This window comes from Bos indicus, chromosome 9, assembly GCF_029378745.1.
Source record: "Bos indicus isolate NIAB-ARS_2022 breed Sahiwal x Tharparkar chromosome 9, NIAB-ARS_B.indTharparkar_mat_pri_1.0, whole genome shotgun sequence".
Classification (NCBI taxonomy): domain Eukaryota; kingdom Metazoa; phylum Chordata; class Mammalia; order Artiodactyla; family Bovidae; genus Bos; species Bos indicus.
In genome coordinates, this window is record NC_091768.1 from 54513525 (window position 1) to 54529580 (window position 16056).

The following is a 16056-nucleotide window of genomic DNA, read 5'->3' on the forward strand; positions in this document are numbered from 1 at the left end:
TGGCATCTCTGACTCAATAGACATGAGTTTTAGTAAGCTCTGGGAGCTGGTGAAGGACAGGGAAGCCTGGCATGCTGCAGTCCATGGGGTCGCGAAGAGTCGGACGACTGAGCAACTGAACTGAATTGAACTTCCAGTAGGAGTAAACTAAATGAGGAACAATAGAAAAGTTATCACTTAAAAAAAAAAAAAAACAAAAAACAAAGGCCCCCACTCTTCATGCAGTTATAACATAACAAGTTTTGTTTGGCTATCCCTCTGAAAGATAATATTATTGTAGCAGAAATTCTGAGGGAAAAAAAGAACTAGAAGATAAACTCTTTATATAGGCATGGAACAGTAATGGGACATCTTGTATACCTTGTGAAAAAGTTTGTGCTTTATTGTGTAGACAGGAAATTGGGAATCACTAAATAATTTGAAGCAAGAAAATGGCCTAGACTTTGACTTTGGAGGTTGATTTGAATTAGACGACACTGCAGCTTTATACACTAGTTGAGAGGATATAATAGGTCAGGTGAAAAATGATGAGGTCCTGGGTATGACAAGAAACAGTACACATGGAGAATAGCATAAACACTTATGAGATATCCACAGAAAAAAAGGAAGTAGTACTTAATGTTTGATGGGACTTAAGGCACAAGAGTGTGTGAGAAGGCAAAGAATGACCCCGGGTTTCTGGTGGTATGGCATGAATGACAGTGTGGTAAACTGAGAGAATGAGAAGGTAAGTTGAGAAATTCCACTATTAGTGGAAGTGGAATTGTTGGTTATGTGGTAAAGATGTGATTAACTTAATAAGAAATTGCCAAATGGTTATTAAAGTAGGTGAAATATTTTTTATTACTACCAGAAAATTATGAGAACTTTAGCATTGTCAGTCATTTCAATTTTAGCCATTGTGTCAGTGTGTAGTAATACCACATTTTGGGTTTCCTAAAATTTTAATATATCAGATAGTTTATCTGTTTTTGTGTATGTTGGTAGAGATGTATAGCTGTAGTTTTGGCAGATGTTGAGACTCAGGTAGTCACTATCCAGTTAGGATACAGAATAGTTCCCACTCCTAAAGCTTGGTGACCGCTAATTTAATCTGTTGGTAGATTTGTCTTTTCCAGAATATCATATAAATAGAATCATAAAATACATAATCCGTGGAGGCTGACTTCTTCTACTTAAAGCATTTGAGATTCATCCATGTGGTTGTATGTATCAGTGCATTGTTATTTATTATTGCCAAGCAGTACTGTATGAATATACCAGTTTACTTTTCCTCTGACCCACTGAAAGACATTTGGGTTGTTCCTATTTTGAGTATAAAAATGACAGTAATGGCCAACATTTGTTGAACATTACCATGTTTCAGGACTGTTTAAGGCACTTTATTTGTACTAACATATTTAATATTCAAAATGGTAATTGAAAGGAAAAGATTAGAGTAATAAAATATAGAGAAGACAAAATTTTAAAGTTGGTATAATTTTATAGAATTCTTCCCCCCCATGGTAATTTTATTTCTTGATTATAATAGAAATGAAGACTTTTTCTTTTTCTCTTGATGCTGTTGATAACATTAACATAAGAATAATTTTAGTGCTGATTAGCAATCTTAGCCATCATCTAAACCAATCCTTTCATTATAAAGATATGGAAACTGGGCAGATCAGATTTTAGTAAACATTTTGGTTTATTTTTTGTTAAAGAATGATGAGCCATGGTTAATATACTACTGATTCAACAAGTGGAAATCTTTTTCTATATAAAATTCTGAGCTATATAATTTCACTTTCCCTTCTGGAACTAATGCATATTTGACTCAGTTCCTCTCATTTTGATTATGAGAAATATCCATTCTGTCATGGATATAGCTGATCAGACAAAAGGAATAAGAAAATGTAAACTGCATCACTTAAAATATAATGCTTTATAAGTTAAAAACTTATGTTTAAGTTTTAACTTATAAGTTTAATAACTTAAAAACTTATCATAAAAGAAAGCTAGCACCAGTACACTCTCTGACAGAAAGTGAAGAAATATTTAATTAATGGATACTCAAAAATAAATTACATGAAGCACTGTTTGAGGCCCATCCACTCCTTGGGATGGATATAGATGGATGGAGACATAACTGCTATCAGTAAATGGTGCATGGCATGATACTGTAATCACATACTATAAAGATATTTGTAAAAAAGTCTTATGAAACTTGATCTTCATGCATTTTAGGGAAGGTGCTGATAAATACATCATATAGTAATAGTATCCTCTTCATGAGAATCCTCAGGAGAAATTCCTCTAATAGCAAAGCACCTATACTTTTCTCTTGAGAAATTAATTTGTCTTATACTATAGACATTTTCACAATGTGTAGATAATTACATGTCCTTTTACCTACTGGCCACTTGAAAGCTTAAATTTGTGACCACCAGTATAGCAGTGTATTTACATTATTTAGTTTTCATTTAATGCTGGGTTCGATATTTTTATTCTTGCTCTCTTCTTGGGAATATATTGCTACATGTTAAATATTCCAGCAAATCACTAATATCCTTTTGGAAACAAAGCAGTTAGGAAAGGCAGATGATTTGAGACTAAAGAAAGTTGAATGGCAGGTAGGTAGGCAGGGGCAGACAGGCAGCAAAAGGACAGAAAATAGGCTTCACAAGTGGTGGTGGTGCTGGTGGTGCTGTAGTCGCTCGGTCATGTCCAACTCTTTGCAACCTTGTGGACTGTGGCCCACCAGGCCCCTTTATCCATGGGATTCTCCAGGCAAGAATACTGGAGTGGGTTTCCATGCCCTCCTCCAGGGGATCTTCCTGACCCAAGGATCCAACCTGTGTCTCCGGCCTTAGCAGGGAGATTCTTTACTGCTGAGTCACCTGAGAAGTGGAGACTAGAATTACACTCAATTACCTATTTTTTTTTTTTTTTTCCCTACCTTCTTGCCAGGCATCAACAATGGATCCATATCTAAATAGCAATAGAATAAAAGCATTCCAAGTCTCTCTCAGTGAATACTAATTCAAATCAGCTATTCAGAAGTCAAACTAGGAGGAATAATAGAGATGACTGGCTGAGAGATATGTACCTAACTCACTTTTTGATGCTTTAATTTTTGATAGGACCTAGGGAAAGCTAACACATAATCAGAGCCACAAGGACTCAGTTTCACTGATTTGTGTTTTGCTGTTATATACTTGGAATCTATTGTGTAATAATCATCACAATAACTAGTCTTATGGAATTCCCTTGAGTGTTATAAAATGTTGAGGACGTTTTTCATGATACAATTTTACCTTCTTTACATCAGAAGTCACAAATTAGTGACCAATGAACTGGTCCAACCAGAAAATATTTTTAAAATATTTTGCAATATTTGCCAACAGGTATAATTAGAAAAATCCCCAAATACGCAGACATACATCCTCATTTTAGGGACGCAGAGCTACAGAGGGGGCAACACAGACAGGAGCTGTTAGCATCTACTCCTATTGGGTTACAATTGTCCACAGCTGCAGGTACTCCATGGGGTATAAATCTCATGCATTTACTTACATTACCTAGTAGTTTCCAGTAGGTTTCTGCAGTTTTGGTCCTAGGTATAATGCCTGTTTGAGAAATGTATTTTAAAATGTATTGACAAGGCAAAGTCTGTCTTCAGAGGGGAGGGGATGCTTCTTTTCTGGCAACAAGAGCCATATAACATCTTGCATTCACTGCTTAGAAGCTCTCTCACTACCAAATGTGTAGCCAACCATATACACTAGTATCATATATACATTCCTTTTAAAATTTCATCATTGATTATATATTAATTTTGTAACTATTTCTTAGAAAAAATATGTCAAATCCTTTCTGCAGAGTCAGTGTGCACATATTCTTATAAGAGGAAACATTAAATAAATTTTAGTTGAGGATGACTCAAGTAAAAAAATGAAATGACAAAATACTATGTTAATGGAATATTTTATTTGCAAATTAAATTAAGCCTTAAGCTACAAACACATAATACTCATATGAAGAAAAATAAAATTTGAGTTCAACTACTGTTCATATAATGACTGTCACTACATATTGTTCTTACATGATATCTAAAAAACCAAGAACATAGTTTTCAAGAATGTACTTTAAAAAAATATAACAACACAGCAAATTTTCAAGGAAGAATTTAGTAATCAGATTTGCAGTTGACTTTTACATGATGTCAGACTGGACTGCTCTATCATAATACTAATAGCTTAATAGTCTGTCATATGGATAATATGGGTGATTAAAAAACGTTATTATAGAATGGTGGTTAAGAAATATAAATTTAGTGTGTATAAACTGAAGAAGTATGGCAGCTACTCTTAAGTGACTCTGTTCGAACATAAATTTCTAAAATGTATTGCATGTATTACAACTGAATTTCCTTTAAAGTATTTTCTCTTTTGGATTTGATATTTTCAAGATCAGGATAAAGGTCACTTTAGATACTATCATCAAATTAACATGGTGATATATAGTGTTTTCAAAATGGCTTCTGTAAAACTGACTCAAAAAGACTTTTCTCCATGGACATAATCCCTTAATTAATACATTTAGTTTAAATGCTGTTAAGTAGCTGAAGACTGCCACTTTGTGTTGTTTATGATTGTTCAGATTTTTAACCTATTCTTTTAAAAAGTCAAAAACACAAAAGCATGATGACACAATCATAAACTATAAATGAACTGTATATAGAATTATCGCTACTGTGGTACATCATTAGTTTGTATAGTGAAATAATTATTTCAATGGGAAAGACTCTAAAAGGCATTTTAACTTCATGGTTACATTTATGGTTATATAAATTCAATATGTAAGCTACCTTAAATGAAGTTTAGAACATACAATATAAAAAGTGCTACAAGTTTTGAGCTTATAAATTTTAGATCTGCAACTACTTGCCTATTAGGTCTTAAATTATTCTGCCTTTTGATTCATAAATAGTGATTATAACAACAGCAAAATCTAGTCACATTGAAAACCGTTCTTCCCTTCACTGATAGTTGGAATATAACAGCACTACCACTAAGTTCTTTGATTTGACTAAGGAGGAATTAAGTAAGCCAAAGTCGTACTTGAATTTTCCAGGATAGTCATCTTACATTAAACATACAGTAACATTTAGCCTTTATGTGGACATACAACAATCAGTATACAATTTAAAGTACATTAATATTTGTAAAAATGACTGAAATTTTGCTGGTAGTAAAAAAAAATATTGCTTCTACACTAGGGCACATAAGTGTCCACCCTTAATTCAAAATTTAGGTAAAAACTTTTAAGGACTGCTTCCACATGTAAGCACTGTAGAGTTTATAAGCAGTCATTATGTTTAAATTTCATAACTCTGGTCAGTTTCAAAAAAGGTTTGGTTATGGCTCAATCAGTAAAGAATCCACCTGCAATGTGGGAGACCTGGGTTGGGAAGTTCCCTTGGAGGAGGGCATGGCAACCCACTCCAGTATTCTTGCCTGGAGAATCCCTATGGACAGAGGAGCCTGGTGGGCTGCAGTCCATAGGGTTGTAAAGAGTCCAACATGACTGAGTGACTAAGTACAGCACAGCACAGGAACTTAGTAGGTTCTCTAGTGGTTTGTTACTTTGATGTTTTCAAGTGAAACTGAAATTGTTAGTCACTCAGGCTCCTCTGTCCCTGGAATTCTCCAGACAAGAATATTGGAACGGGTTGCCATTTCCTTCTCCAGGGGATCCTCCCAACCCAGGGATGAAACCTGTATCTCCTGCATTACAGGCAGACTTTTTACCAACTGAGCTGGTTCAGGAAAGATCAATTTCCTAAAGGATGTCAGAGCAATACGATTATGCTCAAAGAATAAAAAATAGGAAATTTTTAAATTTGGGAAATGGTTTCTTATTTTTCTGTATATAACACAAATTCACAGATTTTAAAAGTATGTACAGTTAAAAGATGTGTTCTTTTTAAATGCTATATAGAGTGCAGACTGAATACTACTTTTTAACTGTTAATCAGAAAGTAAATATTTCATAAATAATTTTTTATATCTAAGATAAAATTTATTCTGTGCATGCTCTTATAAGATGAAAGTTAACTATTTTATATAACAAAATAGTCATTTTTAAATTGTACTCTTAAAACAAAAAAATTAATATAGAACTGAGATCAACATTAATAACAGTAGTTTTTTATAATATCAGTCCTTAAAAAGAGAGTAGTAAAAGAAAGATTTGGTTTCTATACAGTCAAAAAAATTAGCCCGATTAAACCTTAAAATAATAATAATTCATTTTAATCCATGCATTATATATATTACACTACTTCTCCCTTTAAACGGTTCCTTTAGTTTATTGAATTAAATAAAAGCAAATAATTTTTGTGATTATACAATCTAAACTTGTTATGAGTTAAATGGTAACGAATACCTGAGGAAGATTTTGAAGCATTCTTCCCTAAGAATAACAAAATTATTAGAGATAATTCTTTCAAATAACTTTTTTTAAAAAAGAAAATAAACATATTCAAAGAATTATAAATTAGTAAACTATCTTTAGAGCTGATTCCAAACATTCTTCCCTTGAGAATTAACTTTCTGCAATGAAGACAGAATCTATTTTATCTTAATTTGAAATCTGACAGTTAGTGGCTGGTTGGGGTAGTGTGTGTTGGGAACCACAACAAAGCTCAGAGGTGAGTCTGTGATCCTAGATGATCTATATCTGTAATGAGAGCAGGAGACAAATGGTGGTGTCCGTGCTGAGGATTTCTGACCTTGTTTTTTATACTTTCTCTTAACCTCAGAACTATTTCATAAAATTGTCTATTATGGGTTCAAGCATATAACATAAGCAAAGACAAAAATTCCTGTGTGGTAGATATCTAACTAAACTTTAATAAAATATAGTAAGTAATAAAAATTATTAGGTATGACATATTTAGAGTTTATCCCTAATAAAACATATAGTGGCAAACTGACTATAATAAAAACAAAAAAAAAATCCACTGGTTATATCAGTATGAGTGTTCCTATGAATATGGTTATAATACAATAGTGAATTATTCTTGTAATCTCTTCTAGAAAGTGAATTTACTAATTACCATTGTACTAATTTCCCATGGTCTGAATATTCTGAGATATGGCAAATTCTCAAGTTATAAATCAATTTAACATTAATCATGCCTCTTTTCAAAGACATAATAGTTTGCTTTGAAAGCACTGCTTAAAAATAACTCAGTAGACAATGACATTTATGACAAATTCCACTATTTGTTTCTGAATGAATGTCCTTATATTCTGACTATATGTATTCTATATTGCTGACATTTAATAAATATCTAAAAAATATTCATGTAAGAGCATTATATATTAGTTTTTTTCTATAGTTCTAGTTACAAATATTAACTAAAATAACAGAGTGTCTTTTATTCTCTAGTTTTTAAAGAAATTCATTTTTTACAGATGATCAATTTGTCACACTATGACAACAGACCACAAGTCTTTATCCTGTTAGGTAACATAAAAGTATAATGTTTTTAGATGGGGATATTATTATATACAATAATTTAAAGTCTTTTAAATAAAACATTTCCATTATTAAATGTTACATCTAATAAAAAGTCAAACATAGGAATGAAATTTTATTTCCATAACCTTAAAATCTGAAATGCTAAGTAAATTTTCTCTATTAGTTTTGGTAAAAATAGCTTAAAAACTTAAAAGGTGGCAATCCAATGTTAGTATCAACTTTTTCTTAACAATTCATCTGTAATTAAATTTAAAATCATGAATAATAAAACAAGTTAAAGATTGACAAGATACCCTAAAAATAGTATTTTAGGCATTGTATTTCCAGAATAATTGTAAATTGGCTATGTTTTTTCAATAACTGAGAAGCAATTCTTAACTTTTATGAAAAGCCTTTATGAAAAGATTTTCCTTCTGAAGTCTGGAATTCATCACTACAAAGTAGAAACATCAGACATGCAAAATACCTAGCAAGCTCTAGGAAACCAGAAATCTGCATATGATGATATATATTGTGTTACAGAAAGCAGGCCTTCATCTCAGTAAGGCTTAAGGCATATTTTCTTCTGAAGAATTATTGGAACGTTTTCCAGAGTCTGAATGCTAATAGGACAAAGCTGATTAGATCATTAAAAAATGAACCATGTGTATTATCTTTTACATCTTTGTTCTTCAACAGACATATCAAATATATACACAGTTCTATTTCTTTGGGCGCAGAATACTAGTAGGATTGTGTGCTAACTACTCTCTGAAATGCAAGCAATTGCCTATTGTGAAATAGAAACAGCTATCAAAGCAAGATTTCAATTCCAGTCACAGATTCAGCAAATTTATGCCATAAGGAATATTATTTGCACTTTTCTCTCAGTGTAACACTGTGAAAGGTGGCAATGATATTACGATCCTTAACAATGTACAAATTATTTTTATTAGAGATAATGGTAACAGTACATATTGATTTTGACAGTTTTCTTCCCATAACCCAAAACAAAAGGAATGTATTGAAATTAGGTAATTTCTGTAATTATTAAACTTAAGTCAATCCATTAAGAAACAGGTTGTGTGCTAAGTTCCTGGTGACCTAATGCATAAATTGCTCTTTCCTTTCTGTATTTTTCAGACCACTTGCGAGTTAGCTCTAGATAAAGACTTGGTTTATGAGGCCGGTAATCCAGGTACACGATATTACTGGTTCTTTTGGGAACAGCACTTTCAATCTGAGTTCCTTCATGCCACTCATTAAAAGAGGTGATGGAAATTATACTGGGGTGGGCTTGGAGTGCAGCACTCAGAGCAGTCTCATAATATTTCCCGTTTATTCGGTTACGAGTGTTATGAGAGTTCCATGGTCGGATGCTGGTATCTATGTATCCTGGGCCCACACTTGGGATGAACATTAGGTCGAACTGATCACAAAAATATTTTATCTTAGCCCAGTTTTCATAGGATGAGCCATAAGTAAAGCCATTTGTGGCAAAGTATGTGTAAATTCCATCAAAACCACCTCGAAGAATTCTGTATCTATGCTTTTTATCTACTAGAAGTGCAATAAACAATGCATCATAAGGAGAGTTGCGAATGCTCTGAGACCCTGAGCTGGTTAAAAGATTGGCCCATTTTTGAGATGCTGTGATATAGGAATCATAGACATAAAACATTGGAAGAGCATTGCCGTTCTTAGTCTTGTACCTATAAAAGGCAGGATGATTTCCATACCTAGAATATAAACATATATGAAAATAAAATGAAAATTCATGCCTTATTTCCCATAGCCAGTTATTTATGTACTGAAAATGAAGGTAATCAGTACAGTTTAAGTGTATTGTTCACCTTCTTTGTGGAATTAGCTACGTAAGTGTAATCATTAAAAACACATTTTTAATTTTACACATTGGGAAATGAGATACTGGATACATTAAGACATTAACAAACAAGAAAGTAATTACTTATATTGAGGTTTAAAAATTATGACTAACACAATAAAAAATCCATTTTTCTACATGAAAATACTGCTTTTGTGTCTGTGTGTGTTCTAAATGATACATGTCCCAGCTGTTGCTGACATGTTTCTTTATAAGAGTATGGCATCTGTCACAGACTATTATCAGTAAACCCTTAAACAAAATGAAACTGTACTAATAAATTCTTTCCTTGTAAACATACTGAAACATAAATGAAAATATTAGATATGAATCTACCATATCTAATACCAATTCATATTTCATATTCTGAACATTTTTTTAAAAAAGACAACTTTATATTCATAAAATTTACAGAATAATTTTGTAAATTATTTTTACAAACATGTTACAAACAATTTTGTAAGAATGTAAAATGTTAGATGACAAACATCATAGTCTAATATACACATAAGAGTAAAAACAGCAACTTATAATTATTCACAGAGAAATCAAATTATAAGAAAATTCAGAAAAGTTCCTCAAAATGCTTGCAATATTCATTACAAAAATAAATTGATATTAATGTCATACTATGTCATTCAAATCTCTCAAATATAATTTAAATACACTTATAACAGCAATTATAGGAGAGAAGAAACTCACTTGTCTATAATGTACTTGACATTTTGGTACATGGTTTTATCATCTCGATTCTTATATGGTTCAATATGAAAAGTGACCTAAAACAAAAAATATTGATAGAGAAAAAATTATGATTAACAATGAAAATGAAATAATAAACTGACTTAATAAACTGACTTACCTTAACCTTATTGAAGTTGACTTATATAGCTGAGTAACAATGTGTTAATTATTGTTGTACAGTAAAGTGACTCAGTTATACACATATACATTCTTTTTTATATTCATATTCTTTTCCATGGTGTATCATGGGACATTGAATATAGTTCTTTGTGCTATGCAGTATGAGCTTGTTGTTTATCCATTCTCTATATAAAAGCTTACATATACTAACCCAACTTTCCATTCCATTCCTCCCCACCCTACAGCACCCAACAGTCTGCTCTCCATGTCTGTGATTCTGCTCCATAGATGGGCTCATTTGTGTCATGTTTTAGATTCCACATATAAGTGACAGCATGTGGTATTTGTCTCTTTCTTACTTCGTGTTGTATGCTAATCTCTAGGTCCATCCAGGTTGCTGCAGATGGCATCATTTCATTCCTTTTTAATGGCTGAGTGGTATCCCATTGTGTATATGTACCACATCTTCTTTATCCATTCATCTATTGATAAGACATTTAGGTTGCTTCCATGTCTTGGCTATTGGGAACAGTGCTGCTATGAACACAGGGGTGCAAGTATCTTTTTGAATTATAGTTTTGTCTGGATATAAACCCAGGAGTGGAATTGCTAGATAATATAATTATATTCAGTTTTCTGAGGAACCTCTGTAGTGTTTTCCACAGTGGCTGCACCAAGTTACATTCCCACCAAGCGTGTAGCAGGGTTCCTTTTCTCCACACCTTCTCCAGCATTTGCTATTTATAGACTTTTTGATGTTGGTCATTCTGACTTGTGTGAGGTGGCATCTCATTATAGTTTTCATTTATATTTCTCTAATAATTAGTAGGTTGAGCATCTTTTCATTCGGCTACTGCCATCTGTATTTCTTCTTTGGAGAAATGTCTAATTTAGGCCTTCTGCCCATTTTTGGATTGGGTTGCTTGTTTTTCTGTTACTGAATTGTATGAGCTGTTTATGTATTTTGGAAATTATACCCTTGTTGGTTGCATCATTTGCAAACACGTTCTTCCATTCTTTAGGTTTCCTTTGCTATGCAAAAGCTTATAATCTGATTAGGTCTCATTGTTTGTTTTCATTTCTATTGCCTTGAGAGACTGGCCCAAGAAAATACTGGTACAATTTACATCAGAGAATGTTTTCCCTATGTTCTCTTCTAGGAGTTTTATGGTATCATGTCTTAAGTCTTTCAGCCATTTTGAGTTTATTTTTGTGTACGGTGTGAGGCTGTATTCTAACTTCATTGATTTTGCAGCTTTACAACTTTACCAGTAACACTTGCTGAAGAGATTTTTCTTTGAATTATCCTTAGTTTCCTTTATTAATGTTTTACAGTTTTCAGGGTATAAGTCTTTCTTGGCAAGGTAAGATGTATATTTACTGAACACAGAGGTTGCTAGAGAATTCTAACAAACAGTAATAATGTTTACTAAGTGCTTTCTCTTTTAAATAATCTCTAAATATTTTATACTTTTTACCTTCAGTTAATTCTCACAAGTCTATAAGGTAGTTACTATTAGTATCTCCATATGAAGCAAAGATAAGGCAGTTCAATGAGTTGTCACCTAGCCAGCTGGAGGCAATATAAGCAATCTGAATTCAAAGGGCAAATGTTTGATTACTGTGCAGTGGTTCATCCTATATACTTATTCCTTTTAAAAAATAAATAAGAATATATTCTATATTCAGATATATCTTTCTTTAAAAAAAGGCAAAACAAAGTATGATCTAGAAAAACCTGGATTCTTTTTTCATGCGTGAACATTAAGTTTACATTTAAATGCTGCTGCTGCTAAGTCGCTTCAGTGGTGTCCGACTCTGTGCGACCCCATAGACAGCAGCCCACCGGGCACCCCTGTCCCTGGGATTCTCCAGGCAAGAACACTGGAGTGGGTTGCCATTTCCTTCTCCAATGCTTGAAAGTGAAAAGTGCAAGTGAAGTCGCTCAGTCGGGTCTGACCCTCAGTGACCCCATGGACTGCAGCCTACCAGGCTCCTCCATCCATGGGATTTTCCAGGCAAGCGTACTGGAGTGTGGTGCCATTGCCTTCTCCAACATTTAAATGCAATCAATAGCAAATGTCTTTAAATGACAGATTCTCCTATACAATTAAAATAGCATTTTACAAAATAATACACATTTAATATGTACTATTCAAATAATTTATAACAAAATTACTTAAAAATCAAAAACATACTATACTGAACAATAATTTTCAGAATACTCATTATTAAATACTCGTTATTGATGTGGTTTATACATCACTACCATGATGATAGAAAGCAGAAACCAAAAATACTTTTAAAGCACTGTGCACAGAAAATTCAATTTTTCTAACCAAAAAAAGGTTATATATAAATCAATAAAAACTAATTTTGGCTACCAAAACCATTCTGTAGGTCATTTATTACTAGCGGAATAGACTGTCATTTAAAGGAAAGATCATGTGTACTATCTACTTAAGATTTGCAAAACAACTATGAGAATTTTCATATTTATTACTAATTTTACTGACCATTAAAAATCTTTATGGGAATGTGATAAACTTATTGATAATATTTTAATTTTAGAGTGGTTCCTATGAAGCATGTATGGAATTAGAGACTTATGTGCTACTGCAATATAAAATGTCTTTGTTTTCAATTACCTTAATTAAAGTGAAATGTATTTTGCATTAATCAGTGCTACTAGTTCTCACAGAATTAATTTTAAAGTCAGACAACATTCCGGAGAAGGCAATGGCACCCCACTCCAGTACGCCTAGAAAATCCCATGGACGGAGGAGCCTGGTAGGCTGCAGTCCATGGGGTTGCTGAGTCAGAAACGACTAAGTGACTTCACTTTCACTTTTCACTTTCATGCATTGGAGAAGGAAATGGCAACCCACTCCCATGTTCTTGCCTGGAGAATCCCAGGGACGGCGGAGCCTGGTGGGCTGCCGTCTATGGGGTCACACAGAGTCAGACACAACTAAAGCAACAGCAGCAGCAGCAGACAACATTCAGTGTAACTCATTTCCTACTTTTAATAAAATTTCAGTAATATTATACAAAGAAAGGTTTTAGTAGTAACAAAATATATTCATTTCTGCAGTATACTCTAAGTACTGCTAGGGCAGACTTTGCAGTAGCTCTGATATTTGCTTTTTAACTTCAATTGAAAGAAAATTGACAAGGATATTTGTATTTTCATACTCTTACATAATGTAACCTTGGATAATCTCCCTTTAGATGCAACACTTCCTAAGGAAGTTTCATTTTATATATAAAGGATACCATATTTAAACAAATATCCTACATTAAAATGAATCTGCTTGTAAAGTTGCAAAGTATAAATGGCTTTCTTTCTATAAAATGCAGATCAATACATTTATAGTAATTCAAAAAGCTATTATTGATATATAACACTCATATTATCCTTCATATTTCTAACTCATTAATGGTCATTATATTTCTTTATAGGTTTAATTAATAATGTGATGTATCACCATTTCACTATTCTGTTTGGAAAAAAATCTATTAGACTAATACTACCACTTTAAATATGACAGAATCCTATATATATATATATATAAAATCAGATCTTTGTAATATCTTTAGAAGGGGAAGTAAGAGTCATATAGATGCTTCCTCATTTCATGCTTCCAATTTTAACCATGCACCCAAAGTGAACCTCTTAAGTTAAAACCTGATGATCCTGGAGAGTGGGATTAGAAACGTGATGGCATAAAATGTTCCTATTATTTATTCCCTTTTAAATCAACATATGAGATATTCATGCATGAGCAAAAGTGCCTCTGTGGTGTTTTAGGACCTAGTGTCTTACGCCAAGGAACCCAGGAGTTGTCTCACCCACTGTGAAGATGATAAGAGACAAACTTCTATTTGAGCTGGGAAACAGAGGAGTCAGCCAAACTGCCTAGACTTTTGTTCCTGTCAGGCAAAAACTGGGTCAGTGAAGACCCAGGCAGGTACTCACATATGAGACAGAACCTGCCGAAGTCTAATCCTCCCAAAGAGAGACTTCAGCACATAACTGGAGACCAAAAGTAAGTAAATAAGTAAACAGATAAATGCTAGTTTGGTGGCAGTAGACAAACTTTCTAAGCATCCAGTTCTGCCCAAGGAAACACTGAGAGGGGAAAAGAAAGCTGGTAAGTAAGTGCCTGGCTAAGTGCCTTTCCAGCTGGACTGGAAAGTGGCTGAAAAAATCCATTCTCTCCACCAGTACCTAGAGTACTAAGATATGAAAATTATAACTAGGGGAAGGGAGGATATTAGGAAAGATGCAAATAAGAACTTCACTTGGTGGGAAAGGGATTGTTCTTAGCAGAAGTCCACCTAGGAACCACCGGGATTACCCTATTGGATCTGCAGGCACCCCCAATGTACCCAGTGCTAAACTCACACTTTACTGCCACTCTATGTTGGCTCCATGTATGGGTTCCCAGTGCCACTGCCAAGAGAAAGCTCCAGTAGAGTGAGGGCGTGCTCAGAATCTACAAACTGGAGGTATAGAAACTTTTTAAAAAGCAAAAGAGAGGGCAGAAGTGTTTAAAAATTCACTCAAAAGAGGAAACAAAGAAGACTAGAGCAGATACAAATTCACGAAAACAAAGTAAAAACTCTAATATCAACACTACAATAACATACCATCTGCTGAAGGCAACAAGAAAAGAGTGAAGGAGGTATCTACTAATTCATATGCAAAAACAAAAGTGCAAATCTAAAACACATAAGAAATATCAAGGAAACATTGCATCACAGAAAAATTATCTATTTCTAGTGGTCAAACTCAGAGGCACAGAATACTGCAAACTATCTGATAGAGTTGAAAACAGATGTTAATCAACAGGTTATAAGAAAACTCAAGACAATTCAATAAAATCATGAATAAAATATGTGAACAAAACAATTCTTTATTAGAGAGACTGAAGTTTTCAAAAGAATCAAACAAAAATTCTAGAACTAGATAGCATGCAGTACAGAGAATATTTAGCAGGGCAGAGAACATGAAGATAGAATGACTGACTTGGAGGAAAATTTTGAAATCACATAAAGGAGAAGAGAGAACTGAAAGAGAAAAAAGAGAAAAGATCAAAGAAAGCCTACATGATCTACAGATATGCATCCATATATCCTGAAAAATGTCAGGATAAATGGGATTCCAGACACAGAAGGCAGGGTCAGGGAGTTAAAGAAATAATAGATGAGAACTTCAAAAATCTGAGGAAAGATTTGGATATACAAGTCCACAAAGCTAGTAGCTTATTCTATTCAGCTCAGTCATGTCTGACTCTTTGCGACCCCATGAATAGCAGCACGCCAGGCCTCCCTGTCCATCACCAACTCCCGGAGTTCACTCAGACTCACGTCCATCGAGTCAGTGATGCCATCCAGCCATCTCATCCTCTGTCGTCCCCTTCTCCTCCTGCCCCCAATCCCTCCCAGCATCAGAGTCTTTTCCAGTGAGTCAACTCTTCACATGAGGTGGCCGAAGTACTGGAGTTTCAGCTTTAGCATCATTCCTTCCAAAGAAATCCCAGGGCTGATCTCCTTCAGAATGGACTGGTTGGATCTCCTTGCAGTCCAAGGGACTCTCAAGAGTCTTCTCCAACACCACAGTTCAAAAGCATCAATTATTGTCTCCACACAAAAAGACAGTCTCCAAGATATTAAAAGATAAGCAGTAAAAAAAAAAAAGCATGAACCCTACAGTGCACTGCCATTAGGCTATCAGAAGATTTATCTGTAGAAACTCTAGGCCTCAGGGCAGTGGAATGACATATTTGAAGAAC

The 16056-nt window shown here is 33.8% G+C and overlaps 1 protein-coding gene across 1 annotated transcript in view; it reads right to left on the minus strand.

The window, feature by feature from the left end:
• Positions 1 to 3950: 3950 nt before the first annotated feature.
• The window catches only part of MANEA (mannosidase endo-alpha), an 86840-nt gene continuing 74734 nt past the window's right edge, over positions 3951 to 16056 (minus strand). Inside the window, exons 4-5 of the mRNA XM_070796061.1 lie at positions 10097 to 10173; positions 3951 to 9248 (exon numbers count right to left, since the gene is read on the minus strand). Of these exons, the coding sequence (XP_070652162.1) occupies positions 8579 to 9248; positions 10097 to 10173 (747 nt within the window). The 3' untranslated portion in view covers positions 3951 to 8578. The remainder of the gene's footprint in view (positions 9249 to 10096; positions 10174 to 16056) is intronic.